The sequence below is a fragment of the Coptis chinensis genome, chromosome 7 (genome assembly GCF_015680905.1).
Source record: "Coptis chinensis isolate HL-2020 chromosome 7, ASM1568090v1, whole genome shotgun sequence".
Lineage (NCBI taxonomy): Eukaryota > Viridiplantae > Streptophyta > Magnoliopsida > Ranunculales > Ranunculaceae > Coptis > Coptis chinensis.
In genome coordinates, this window is record NC_141462.1 from 88,330,067 (window position 1) to 88,345,002 (window position 14,936).

Consider the following 14,936-nt stretch of genomic DNA (forward strand, 5'->3'; position numbering starts at 1 on the left):
GAAGACAGAATATTAAAGATTGGGGGAGTTTCCACCTTTGAAGTTGATCACAAAAAGCACCTCAGGAGGAAAAGTGAGACTTCGCTCGAGGTAATGCATAAAGACCCTTTATATATTTATTTCAATGAATGATTGAATGGAAATGGAGCTACCAAAATGAATTACGTATAAATGAATGCTTGGTCTGTGTCTAATGTTTGATCAGATCCAGATCTAAAGAAGTTTCCTATAGCAGATATTGCAATTTATGACTATGTCTATCAAAGTGAGCTGATATTATTTAGTGCCATTGCCTGGGTCCTAGTTAGCATGACACATGCCTATTTTCTTTTCCTTACGAGTATTAATGCCAGTATAGAAACTTGGTATTAACAGGATTACAAACAATTAATGTAGGATAATCAGAATTTCGATTACGAAAACATAAAAGACCACCAGAAGAAGCTAATAATAAGACTTGTGATGAATCAAGAGAACATCGATCATATAAAGGAATATTATTCCATTTGTATGATAAACAAGAAACCATAAATCTCTATTATGTGGTTTCTTTCAAGCTTTAACTGTATTTTATTAGTTTATTTTGTTGTTGTTGTTGTTGTTTGTTTTATTTTATATTTTACTTGTGATAGATCTGATATTGGTATTAAATACTAAATGTTCTTTCACTTCTATGGACAGGGTTTAAGACTTTGAAGTAGCATTTCAAGTTTTCAACCATTCCTCCTGCTTCGATATTTTCTCACGCTACGCTAAGGTTTTGCGTGATTCGCCTTTGTCTACCGTTATTAACTGTGATGGAAGGTATACCTTTGATGGGTTCTGATCCAGATAGTGATGTGGATATGGTTGTAGGCAATCCACCGGTTGTAACCCCTAGAATTCCAAGGGAAACATCTTATGTATGGAAACAATTTGACAAAGTTACCGAAAAAAATGATGATGGAACAATTATGAAACAACCTAATGGGAAGGATGTTATGAAGGCTATTTGTAAAATTTGTAGTGAAAAGCTTGTTTTTGGGGGTAGAAGTGGGACCAGTCACCTTAGTAGGCACACAACAAGTTGTTTGAAGAGAACCACATCTGATGTAGGGCAAACGATCATAGGTAGAACTCCAACTGGTGGGATTTACAGTTTTACTTTTAGTCAAGCAAGAGCTCGTCGAGAAACGGTTAGGTATTTTATTCGCGAAGAATTACCATTTAACAAAGTAGAAAAACCAGCTTTTCGTAGGTGGATCCAAAAGTCTTTTGGACCTCAATTCAAACCTCCTGGTCGTCTCACATTAAGAGCCGACATATTTCTGATTTTGGAAGAAGAAAAAGCTGTTTTGAAAGACCTTCTTAGAAGTGTTCCTGGTAAGATATGCCTTACGTTTGATTTGTGGACTTCAAATCAGAAATTGGGATACATGTGCATTACTGCCCATTTCATTTGCACTGATTGGAAATTGCATAAAAGAGTGATTAGCTTTCTTATGCTTCCATGTCCTCACACGGGTAAAACAATTAGTAATGCTATCTATGCAAACCTATTAGGCTGGAACATTAGTGACAAGATAAGGACATTAACATTGGATAACGCATCCAATAATGATGTATGTGCGTCACGTTTGAAAGATCAACTCTTTGGTCATGATATGTTGAGCAGGGAACTATTCCATCTTCGTTGCAATGCTCATATAACTAATCTGTTGGTAAAAGATGGGTTGAAACATGTTGAAAGCTCACTTGAGAATATAAGAGAAAGTGTTAGACACGCCAAATATTCTCCAAAGCTTCAAAAGTTTTTGAAACTTGTCAAAGTTTGAACATGAAAGAGAAGAGGTTACCAATGGATATTCAGACTAGGTGGAATTCGACTTATCTCATGTTAGAAGCTGCTATTCCATACCAAAAAGTGTTTGATATGTTCTTTTATGATTCTGATTTTGCATATAAGCCTGATCTTGTTGATTGGCAGAATGCTATTGTTATTAAAGATTTCTTTGAAATATTTTATGTGTCTACAAAGTCGTTTTCTTGTTCTAACTCTGTCACATCCAGTACATTTTGCTTTCAGTTAAGCAAGATTGTATTGATCTTGAAAAGGGTTGAAAATGTGCCTAGTCTTAAGCCTTTGTATGATAGCATCAAATGGAAGTATGATAAATATTGGAAAGATGTTCCAATGCTTCTTGGATTAGCTTCTTGCATGGATCCTCGTTTCAAGTTCACTGCCTTAGAGTTGTGTTTGGACTTCAATTATTATGATTATGACTTTCAATCCCAACCTGAATCTCAGTCTCCATCTGTTTCTAATGAGAACCCATGGTTGTTACCCTATAAAACCAAATTAAATGAACTTTTTGAGGTGTACTTGCAAAAGATGAGTAATGGTGTTATTGGTATGAATGGGACAAGTTCAAATGCTCCTCAAGAAGAGGACATGGTGCTTGCAATGCTATCAAAGTGTAGAGAAACAGCAATTAAGAAATGCAAATCAGAGTTACAACGTTACCTGGATCAGCCAACAATCATTACTTCCAGCGAGACATTTGATGTTTTGGACTGGTGGAGGACCTAAGCAAATACATATCCTGTTCTCTCTGCAATGGCACATGATTTGCTGACTATACCGGTTTCCACATTTCCTTCTGAATCTGCCTTCAGCGGAAGTGAAAGAGTAGTTAGCAAATGCCGGGTTGTTTGCTTCCGAGACCGTGGAGGCTTTAATGTGCTTGAAAGAGACCGGTTCCAAGTGAGGAAGGGCTTCAAGATGAAGATCCGACTTTTGAGCTAGAGGAAATTATGGGAGAAATGGAACTATAATCTTGGTACTTTTTTTTGGGGGAGAACCTAGCATCTTGATGCTGACTTTTGGTATATATTATTAGGTATATATTAGCGTAAGGGACGTGACTTGATATATATTGCTAACTTAGAAGATCTGGCTTCCTTGCTATATTTTGAGATCGACATCTTGTTGATTAAACGCGATCTAATTGGTAAGTATATGTCAAAATTTGCTTAGTATACATGTTATATATGTTTATTGACATTGTGATGCTAGTGCTAATATTTTTTCACTCGTGGTGATGTGTAACAGATCATCTTTTGGATATTTTTGCTAATCACTTTTGGACAGTCTTGCCTGTGCTACATGTCGCTCTGGTTTGTACTGATACTCTTTGTTATCATTTTTTTTCCATGACAAAGACTGCATGCTTAACTAGTCTGAATTTTTGTTGCTTAAAGTGTAATAGGGTGTGGTGTTTGAATTTCAATTCATGGACACATCAACATCCTCTCATCTTGTGTCCTGGACTAGTCCTGGTCGAGTATGTACATGTTGATTGGTAAGGCAAGTACTTCATTTTTCAATAGCTGTTTTTTTCCCTACACATGCATGGTAAGAATGGAAAGCCTTTTATAAATATGTTGTAATTGTTAAGGCAAGGAATTGTATTTGTGTTTCACAGGTTATGCATATGATTGGGGAGCTTTGATCATTGGGAAAATGGATGTCATTGGCTGACTTGTCAAAGGAAGTTCTATGCAATACCGTTCTCATTTCCAAAAGAGATGAAAAAACAAATGCTCTCGACTCCTGTACTTCAATAGTTCAATATATAGTTATATTGTGAATTGTGAGGATCCCCGATTGTATGCCTTTTGTATTTAATTTTATGAGATCATCAAGTTACTTAATTTGTAGTATGACACTATGAATATTTTACGTTGATTAGATTATCAGAATGATTGTAGAAATATATGAACCAGGACTGTATTGTATATGAAAATCAAAATTTGACAAGAAACTTACTACTACCAAAATGAAGTCAAAGTCTGATTGGGCCCGGCCCGGCCCTTTAACTTGGCCCGCAAAAGGAGGGCTGAGGGGCGGGTTAGGGTGTTATATTATATGGTCTGACCCGATATGGCCCGGCCCGGCCCATTTATCACCCCTAGTTGTGAGTGTAGAATGAAGGAAGTTTATATAAGTTTTAAGTTTCCAAAACGAATCGGGAAGTTGCCAAAAAGCTTTAAGGCAATTGCCGGAAACAAAAAATTTCCAAAACCGAAAACGGAAATAACCCATATTCTTGATTCTAAAACAAACCTAATATCTTTTAGTTGAATTTAGAATAGTAACTTCTAAACTTTTTAGATTTCATCCTACCACAACATCTAATCATAGATATGCCCATATCGGCAATATTCTCAACCATCACTCCAAAACAACTTCTAAAATGGAGAATCATATAACAAATCATGCTATAGTAAATAATACCACCCCCAAACAATTTGGGAAGGTGGGATTAACAATAAAAACAATGCACAATTTGAAAAGAACCATATTATATTAAAATTGAAATTCAAACAACATTTAACAACCAAATTTAAATTTAACTACGGGATTCAAAATTAACATCCGAACTAAATAAAAAGAAATACAAAATGACATCAACTCAAAATATTCCTAACAACGCGCTGCTGGTAGTGGATGACACATTAGAAGGAGATGACTCCTGAGCTCCCGATGGGCCAGAGCCATCCGTTTTTCGGCGACGACACTCGTGCCTCACAGATGCCTCCTCCTCAGAAGAACCCCCCTGGGGTGGGAAGCGTTCAAGCATATCTTCTCGGAACTTGCGTTGTGCATCCATCTCTGTCTTCATCTGTTCCCAACGCTCATTCTCGCGCTGGGCTCGAGTCTCGAAGTTATGATGCATGGTAGCCTGCCGAGTCCGGAGATCTTCACAAATAGTATTGAGGGAACGCATGCCACGATGAAGCACTGACATGCGTTCTGCATCCGACCTACACCTCTCCAAGGCATCGACATCAAGACATGCCGTGTCCTCTTCATCCTCCTCAACTACCCTCTTTTCAGGCAACCTCCATGTCTTTTGGATACACTCCGTACAAATAGTAGGATTTCTGTGCTCTTTCAGCCAAATCCTATCAGACGTCGGAGTCGCTCTCAAGGTCATCATGATCTTCGTTATCAAAACAGGGAGATGTGCAATACTCTTCCCAACTCCCCTAATCATATTACTCAAAAACTCTAGAATACAGAATTCATACTTCGCGTTTCGAGTATCCATAGAACGTGGCAGTTCGATTCGATGTCACTGACCTTCTCCTTCCCGATGACATTCCTACCAATCCACTGAGCTATAGGCAGCTGGTTGGTTCGCAGAGACGACTGGCAAACACAATGCGAGCTTGCATTGTAGTTCCTTTCCAAAACAGTCGCATTCATCAAGGGGTCGATCCCAGTAAATTGGGATTCCTGTAATGTGGCATCGAGATGGCGTCTAGGCGGAATGCCTAAAATCTCACCCAACAACCCAGTAGATACTTCTCTCCTCCTCCTGGCCACCTTAACAAAAATTTTATTCCCATCCAACTCCCTCGTCCTATAAAATTATCAGACCAAATCTTCGTGGTAAAAATCGTCTGTTGAGTACCACAACCTACTCCAATCTCTCATAACCATCTCGTCACCGTAAAACGGCGTGAAGTGGTCGGTCGTAAACGCTTGCTCCGACAAAATCCTCCGTCTTTGCACCATTGGAAGTTTTGAACTGATTTGAGGGTTTGTATATGGTGTAGGAAACAATGTGAACCAACCTTGCTTAAAAAATGATGGTGGTGGCGCGGCAGTTCAATTTTTTTTTGAATTTTCGTAATTTTTGGTGGTTTAAATTGGTTAAAGTTGGCGTGGGAGAGGTTTGGAGAAGATTTGAAGTTGGGATTGTATTGTGGGTGTGGGTGTAGTTAGGTTTTCTTTTTTTTTTTTTTTAAATTTTGGTTCTAGGGTTTAAAGCTTGTTAATGGCGGTAAAGAAAAGAAACTCGCGACTGTTGGTTTGAAGATGGAGATGCACGTGCGCACGAGATTGGGCCTAAGCCTAATTTGATTTTTTTTTTTTTTTTCCGCGCAACTTCAAACTAAAATTGCGGCTTCGTTACCGGTCCGATTTTTGCAAATGAGATATGGAAATGATCAGGAGAGAATTTCCAATCCAATGATCCATAAAACACTCTATTCCGACCGTGGGTGACATATGAGAAGATGGAAAACGCCTTGAAGTGAGTGCATGACGTAAGTTATGCAAACGAATGAAATCTAAATTCATAGATAATGTTAACCCGAATCGAAATACGATTACACGGCCTAAGCAACACAAATGGAAAGTTGAACAATCCAGCACGGAAAAACGAACACCCCACTCCCAAACAAATTTTAGACAACAGAGTTTAGAAAATTTGTTTTAAAAGTGGGTCTTTTAAAGTCAGATTCCCAAGACTTCCTAAATTACTATTTTTATGATTTAGAATTTTTTAATTTTTATGCATGAAGTTTACTATAAGAAAAATGAAAAGCAATAAGGACATAATTCACACCATAGAGGAACATGACTCAAAAATCGAGAAAACATGCAAGAGTGGAAAACGTGAATTATGTTCAATGTGGACTTAGGATCCGGTACTTACAGCCACACACTCCATAAGGAGGTCCCGGTTACCTTAAGGGTGCACTTGCCAATCTATGGAAATGAAAGAAAGTACACCAACCAACAAAGGTTAGTCCTCATAGACAGGGTCCTGTAAAAGGACTTCTTCTACATCAGGGGACAATAGCTCGTGAAAATATTTCAACCGTTGGCCATTGACTTGAAAGGTACTGTTGTCCTTGGGATTTACCAAGGTGATTACCCCATGAGGGGTGACTTCAGTAACCAGAAAAGGACCAGACCAACGGGTTTTTTATTTTCCTGGAAAAATATGTAGACAGGAGTTGTAAAGTAAGACCTTTTGACCTACCACAAACTCTTTTCCTAAGATTTGCTTATCATGAACACGTTTCATGTTAGCTTTATAGTCCTTCGTGAGATCATAAGAATCGCTACGGATTTCTTCAAGTTCATTCAATTGCAACTTGCGCTTGACACCCGCCTCATCAAAATTGAAGTTAAGGTTTTTTATAGCCCACATAACGCGGTGCTCCAATTCAACGGGCAAATGACAGGGTTTCCCAAATACAAGTCTAAAGGGAGACATACCTATAGGAGTTTTGAAAGCAGTCCTATATACCCATAAGACATCAGATAGACGCTTTGATTAGTCTTTCCTATAAGGATTTACAGTTATTTCTAATATCTTTTTGATTTCCCTATTAGAAACTTCTACTTGTTAGCTAGTTTGTGTATGATATGGAGTTGCTACCTTATGTGTAACTCCATACTTTTTCATGAGAGATGCAACAACTCTATTGCAAAAATGTGTTCCACCATCACTAATGATGGCTTTGGGAATGCCAAATCGACAGAAAATATACTCTTTAACAAAAAACACAATTGTCTTATGATCATTGCTACGACAAGCCATGACCTCTATCCATTTAGACACGTAGTCCACGACAACTAGAATATAAATGAAACCGTGGGAAACAGGAAAAGGACCCATGAAATCAATGCCCCATACGTCAAAAATTTCTACTACCATGATTGAATTTAATGGCATCATATTACGCTTTGTGATTCGCCCAAGTTGTTGGCAACGAACACACGTCTTGCAATGCACTTGGGCATCTTTAAAGAGAGTAGGCCAATAAAACTCACATTGAAGAATTTTAGCAGCTGTTTTCATACCACTAAAATGGCCACCACACTCTTTGTCATGGCAGAATGAGAGAACCTCATTATATTCCCATTGGGGAATACAACGACGAATAATCTGATCCGCACAATACTTGAAAAGGTAGGGCTCATCCCAGTAGTATAGCTTAACTCTGGCCAAGAACTTCTTACGTTCATTTCTTGACCAATCATAAGGAATAACATCAGATGTAAAATAATTCACAATGTCAGCATACCATGGTGCAGAAAAAATAGCATACAGATGCTCATCAGGAAAAGATTTTGGTATGGACTCAGAATCACTATCATCGTCGTTTGTAAGTCTAGATAAGTGGTCGGCAACTATGTTTTCGACCCCTCTTTTGTCCTTTATTTCTAATGTGAACTCTTGCAGGAGAAGAATCTATCGGATTAATCTCTTCTAAGCATCCTTTTTTGCGAGAAGGTACCTAAGGGCTGCATGGTCCGTGTAAACTAGAGTCTTAGAACAAACCAAATAAGGGCGAAACTTATCTAAAGCATAAACGACAGCTAAGAATTCTTTTTCAGTAGTTGTATAATTCCTTTGAGCATCGTTTAGAGTTTTACTAGCATAATAAATAACAGTGGACTTATTATCTAGTTTCTGTCCCAAGACAGCACCAACTGCATAATCACTAGCATCACACATGAGTTCGAAAGGTTTAGACCAATCGGGAGGCTATATAATGGGTGCAGAAGTTAAGGCGGCTTGTAAAGTTTCAAAAGCCTGTTTACAGTTAAAATTAAAATAAAAAATGGCATCCTTTAAAAGCAGATTAGTTAACGGTCTAGCTATTTTCAAAAAATCTTTGATAAAACGCCTATAAAAATCTGCATGGCCTAGAAAGGCTCTAATATCACGGACAGTCCATGGTATTGGTAGAGTTACTATCTTATCTAGTTTGGCCTTATCTACTTTGATGCCATCACTAGATACAATGTGACCTAGTATTATGCCTTTTTTCACCATAAAATGATATTTTTCCCAATTTAAAACCAGACTCTTCTCTTCACATCGTGTCAAAACTTTAGACAGGTTAGACAGGCAGTCAGTGAAAGAGTCTCCATAGATAGAAAAATCATCTATGAATACTTCCATGAAACGCTCTACCATGTCACTAAATATATGAAGCATACAATTTGGAAGGTAATGGTGAGCATTACAAAGGCCAAAAGGCATTCATTTATAGGCGTATGTTCCAAAAAGACATGTGAAGGTAGTCTTTTCTTGGTCATCAATATCAATAATAATTTGAAAATACCCAGAGTAGCTATCCAAAAAACAATAAAAAGCATGACCAGCTAGACGTTCCAGCATCTGATCTATAAAGGGTAAAGGAAAATGATCCTTTCATGTCATAGCATTTAAACGTCTGTAATCAATACAGATCCTCCATTTCATAGGACCATGTGTGGCAACATATTCACCCTTGGCATTACGTACCATGGTAATCCCTGATTTCTTAGGAATTACATTAATGGGACTTACCCATTCGCTATCAGAGATTGGGCATATGATACCCTCATCGAGTAACCATAAGACTTCTTCCCTGACCACTTCTTTCATGGCAGGGTTCAAACGACGCTGAGGTTCGCGATAATTCTTTGTGTTATCCTTTAAATGGATACAATGAGTGCACACATTAGGGTCAATTCCCTTAATGTCGGCTATGGACCAACCAATCGCAGAACGATGTTCCCTAATCACCCTGACCAAACGTGTCTCTTCCTCCTTAGATAAGAGAGAAGATATAATTACCGGATGACTACTATCCGGATCAAGTTGAATATATTTTAACTCGGAAGGAAGAGATTTCAGTACCGGGGTGGTTGGAATATCGATAAATGCTTCTGGAGGGTCCTCATCTTGAGTAATGAATACTTGCTTAGGCAACAGGTCTTCAAACTCAGGAGATGGAGCAACAGAAGGGTCTACGATAGGTGTAGACTCAAAGATGGTGTTGACTTCCTCTAAATGGGAGTCATCGACAAAATATGAACTTCCAAAAGAAATGAATTTATGCTTATGGTTTTCTGGAAACGTGTTATTAAAGTAATCTTGAGCTAAGCTCTCGATCATGCTAACCTCCCCATCTATAGACGAATTTGGTAACTGTTTCATCATTTTAAAAACATTTACCTAAACCGAAAGATGGCCAAAAGATAAGGACATCGAACTATCGCGACAATTTATAAGTGCGTTGGCAATCGCCAAGAAAGGACGCCCTAAGATGATTGGAACAGAGTAGTTAACGACTTCTGTATCGAGGATCACAAAATCAGCAGGATAGTAGAAATCTTGAACCTTAACAAACACGTTTTCGACCACACCCTTAGGATACTTAATAGACCGATCCGCTAATTGCAACGTCATTTGAGTAGGTTGCATCTATTGTAGACCTATTTGTTTGTATAGATAATACGGGAGTAAGTTAACACTCGCCCCCAGGTCTAGTAAAGCAGTGGTCGTGTGGGAATCTCCTAAGATGCATTGTACAGTAGGACGACTAGGGTCCTTGTACTTAACTATTCCATTATGTTCTGATAAAGTTGGAAACTGTTCAGTTAGAAAGGCGTCTTTAGGAATATTAGTCTTACGCCTAGTAGTGCACAATTCTTTAAGAAACTTAGCATGGTGAGGTAATTTTTTAATTGCTTCGAGAAAGGGTAGGTTTATCGTTAGATTTTTGAAAACTTCCCTAATCTCGTTAAAGTTTGTATCCCTATTTAACATAGCTAATTTCTGGGGAAACGGTGGTTTCTCTCTATATTTAGCATATGGATCAACTTGATGTCTAACCTTTGCTTTATGTTTCTTAGGTTGTGGTTTAACTAGTACCTCTACAGGGGTACGCTCTTCAGTTTCTATTTTAGTATCTAGGACAATCTCCGGCGTAGGGACAACTGGTGGGGTAACTATAGACATAGTTATGTTGTTATCAACCACTCTCCCAGAACGGAGAGTGGTGATGGCATTTAGCTCACCTACGTTTACATTTTCAATACTAGTATTACCGTTTATCTCAAAGGCTGTGTTTGTTGTTTTAGGATTAGGTATCGCTTGACCTGGAAACACACCTTTGGGTTATACTTTCTCTTGTGCTAATTGCTGTAAGGAAAGTTGGATGGCTTGTAAAATCTATTGTTGGGTTTGCATAAATGTATCAAAACGATCCGGTTGTGGAGGAGTGTTAGCTATAGGTTGTGTGACAGGAACTATGTCACGTTGATTATTAATGGGTGGATTTTGATAGTTATTATTTGCCGGAACGATACTTTTATTAACATTATAATTATTATTGATATAATTATTATAATTACCCTGACCTTGTCCTTGTCATGGTGGAGCTTGGTTGTTATAATTATTATAATTACCCTGACTTTGTCCTTGTCCTTGTCGTGGTGGAGCTTGGTTACAATTGTTTGCTGGCCTAATATTTTGATTATTAAACTTTGGGGGTGTTACTTGTTGATTATTTCTCCAACTGAAGTTGGGATGTTGTCTCCAAGGGGCGTTAGGAATAGGATAACTATTAATCAAGCAAACATTATCTTGTTGTGATGTTTGTTGTTCATAAGCGAAAGGACAATAGGAGTCGGGATGCTCTGGACTCAAACAGAAATTACATGGATTGGTGTTGACATTCATGACGAGAATAGACTTTTGTTGAACAGAATAGCCTCTACCTTTTTAGTGAGAGATTCGATTAAATTTTTAAGTTCAGGATCGGGTTTCATCTCAAACATACCGGCGGCCTTAACTGTTGTAGAAAAACTAGCGGAATGGGAGATATAGTCACTACCCCCCAGTTATTATTACACTTTGTTTGATCTTCTAAAAATTTATAAGCCTATGAGGCTCCCTTACTGAGGAAACTGCCCCCATTCATTATGTCAAGCACCTCTTTGTGGTGGTGTAACAGTCCCTTGAAAAAGGCACGAACTAACGTGTCTTTCGCGAGGTTATGGTGTGAACACTCTATAAGAAGATCGGTGAAACAATTCCAAGCCTCTGAAAATGATTCATGAGGATTCTATCGAAAGAAATGAATCTTGGAAAGCATTTCATCGGTCTTCAATAGTGGGTAAAAATGTTCCATAAATAGGTGAACAAGTTTGGCCCACGAGTCCACAGAATTAGGCTCTTGGGCAGTTAACCAAGATGCCACCTTATCGGCTAAGGTGAAAAGAAACACCCTTAGTTTAATTTGTTCAGCACCAACCGTTGGACTTGGTCAATCCTACACATGTGTTGATAAGGCTTTTCATGGTCCAATCCATGAAAAATGGGTAACAAATTAAATATATTTGGGGGAATTCAGAAATCCCCCACTGGGTCTGATAGAACGATGCAAGATTTTGGGCTATCGTTCAAGGCTTTGTAAAATTCAGAGAGAAGAGACTCTCTTTCTTCAGCCATTATTTCAGGTATGGTGTGTGGTATATTAGCTAGAGATGTAATGAGTGGTATACTAGAAATGCGTGTTTGTTGACGTTGCCGGTTGATTACGTTAGGCGTTTTTCTTCGGCTTGACCTTAATCCCATGCAAGGCTAAGACCAATCTTAACTAAACACGACAACACTCCAAATAATCACTACACCATAATAGGATATTTGCAACACGCACCTTTTTTGCTTTGCAACGCTTATTTACCGTTAGTAAATTGCCAACGCTAAATAAGCGTTGGCAATGTTGTAAAGCGTTGGTTTATTTGAGTGAATTTTCGGAATTAATTGCTAACGCTTAAAAAGTGTTGGAGAAGTGTTACAAATCCAAAAAACCAAAACAACTTCGAAATTTCAAAAATAGAGAAACAAAAAAGAAATCGTCGTCGGTATGTCAAAATAGAAAACCTCTCTTTCTCTCTCATAGCCGCTGGGTTAGGTTAGGATTTTCTTATCTTTATGTCCTTTTCAACAAAGAGAAACCTTCATTCTACAGTTCCATTAGACCATTCTTGAAAGAAAACACACTTGTGTACCGGAACCACCATATAGATTATAGAGCACGCGATGAAATGGAGAAAGAGAGACGGGGTTTGGAAGCCACAATATGCAATTTTACCACCCCTTTTAGTTCTATTTTATAATTTCTAAACCTAGGGTTAGGGGTTTAGTATATGAGAAATGGGGTTTCTTGGTTTTACTCTATGTTGGCCATTCAATAAACCTGTTTCAGGTGGTTAATTTTGGAGGAAGTCGTGGTATGATTATTCTCATCGGTATGGATTGAAAGAGATGAAAGTTCGACCGCACCTTATCCTTGCTTTACTTGCACTTTCGGATCCCGAAAAAATAGTGGATTTGTTCAAATTTGCTCAAGCTCCGTCCTTTCTTCCTAACTTTTCAGTTCTCAAGGTAAGACCTTTTCGTTAGTTTATTTGTTCATTTTATTGTTCAAGCTCTCACTCACTTGTCAGTAGCCGTTGCACCTTCACTCCCTCTCTCAAATTCTCTAATTTCTCTCCTAAATAGTAACAAAAAATCTAACCCCATCCAAGTGGTGCCCATCTTCCTATTATGTTTTTTAGGGTAAAAAAAGTTTTGAGTTGAAGAGGGGTTAGGGTTGAATTCATCTATGATCTTTGTTGCTTTGATTGCACTTTTGGGGGTTTGATTTCTACTTCTAGAATTTCAAATTTGAGAAATGTGCCAAGAATCTTGTTGGTTATTATGGCGATGGATGCGAAGAAAGCTATGGTTGCTGAGATTTTGGCATCAGATCAAAACGAGGCCAGGTATGACAGCTAGATTGTGAAAATTAAGTTTGAGTGTATTTTGGGACTTGGGTATTTTTCTTTGGTTGTGAAAATTAAGTTTGAGTGTATTTGGTTTCATAGACAGCTAGATTGTACAAAGTGTATTTGTATCAAGGTGGGAATTGGAATGTTGGTTAAGATAAATGTTGCACTGCCCTTTCACTAATGCTTTACTTCTTATATGCAGGTATGTTGGTATATACTTTTCCATCTTGTTCGCAAGATATTGTCTTTGGACTCGTGGACGAAGGAAATGCTATCCCTTCCCAAATCTTCTTTTGTGCTAATTGGTATTCTAGAAGCCCTTGGACTTGCTTTGGGATGTCTGGCTGGAGGTATATCCGAAACTTAGATCGTAGTTAGTATTACACTTAGGCGAGGCAATTACGATTAAGTAGAGATCATTATTCAAATTCAATGCTCCGGGGACTAACCGAAATGTATATTCCATTTTGTTCCTGTGGTTTATTGATACAAGTGAAACTTTGCTTTTATATAAGTCGGATATCAAGCACCATAAGCAAAGACTGTGTTGTTCTCCTTTGTTGAGCTTTTAAAGGGTGGAAAGGTACAATTAGTTGGTGCATTATTAATTTTTGTGTACTAATGAGTTTTGCATACCCCTTTTCAGCAATGCTTCCAGGACCCCTATACCAATATTAAGTCGGTGATGTTGATTTGTAAAGTTCAATTCACTTTCTTCCAATTTGCAAAGAAGACTTAGATAGTAACATACTCATTATGACCGTCAAAAGAGTACCGAGCTCCATCTTCATTTTATGTTTTAGCTCTTAAAATCGGCATAATTGTTCATACTCTTACCTGATTCTTTAAAATGAACAAGTGTTACCCAATTATCTGACCATAGTTAGACTCAAAAAGTTAGTTATGTCTCGATATACAAGAAAAAGTTAGCTAGGATCTACACGAGTTGATTTAGATCTGAAAAATGGGATTGATGGTAATGAATCCGTGTTGTTGGGTAGAAATTCGGCGTGTGGGAGCCATTCCTTCGCTTCAATTGCAGAGGCGGGGATCACATTCATGGTACACTTGCATTCTTCTAGGGCCCCTACTTGCTCCACATAATAATTAAACTATTGGGATTAGTTGTTATTCAAGACATAAGCATAAAGGAAATTACATATATTAACAGCGGTCATACAGGACTTAACACATTTATAGACCGCAGAGTAAGCTCTCATGTGAATCCATATACATCTACTTGCACAAATTCTCACCGGAACCTAAGACGTTTAACTCATACGTATCCGAGCTCTTGGATAGTTACCAGCCAGGTACTCTAGGAGAGACTTGTTTCAAACCCACCAGCCTATTAGAGCGACTTTTTGGCTACCGTGGCTCCGGCATGAGGAGGTCGCTATCATATATCACAAACTTGGTTCCCAAAAAATTCGATCGCCAAAGTAGCAAAAAAGTGAATTGCAGCCCAACATAAAAGGAGAATGTGACCATTTATTTTGTTTATCATTTGAATCTAACCTCAACTTCCCAATGTAAG

General features: G+C 38.1%; 2 protein-coding genes across 2 annotated transcripts; both read left to right on the top strand.

Annotated features, from left to right (window-relative positions):
• The first annotated feature begins 797 nt into the window (after positions 1-797).
• Positions 798-1,814, top strand: LOC147489718 (zinc finger BED domain-containing protein RICESLEEPER 2-like). Its single transcript, XM_086574712.1, has one exon. The coding sequence runs from the start codon at positions 798-800 to the stop codon at positions 1,812-1,814; it is 1,017 nt and encodes a 338-aa protein (XP_086430838.1).
• Positions 1,815-1,837: 23 nt separating this feature from the next.
• Positions 1,838-2,569, top strand: LOC147489719 (zinc finger BED domain-containing protein RICESLEEPER 2-like). The gene has a single exon (XM_086574713.1). The coding sequence runs from the start codon at positions 1,838-1,840 to the stop codon at positions 2,567-2,569; it is 732 nt and encodes a 243-aa protein (XP_086430839.1).
• The last annotated feature ends 12,367 nt before the right edge of the window (positions 2,570-14,936 follow it).

Excerpts from the sequence above, each read along its gene's own strand:
- LOC147489718 (XM_086574712.1), top strand. The coding sequence starts at position 798 with ATGGAAGGTATACCTTTGATGGGTTCTGATCCAGATAGTGATGTGGAT.
- LOC147489719 (XM_086574713.1), top strand. The coding sequence starts at position 1,838 with ATGGATATTCAGACTAGGTGGAATTCGACTTATCTCATGTTAGAAGCT.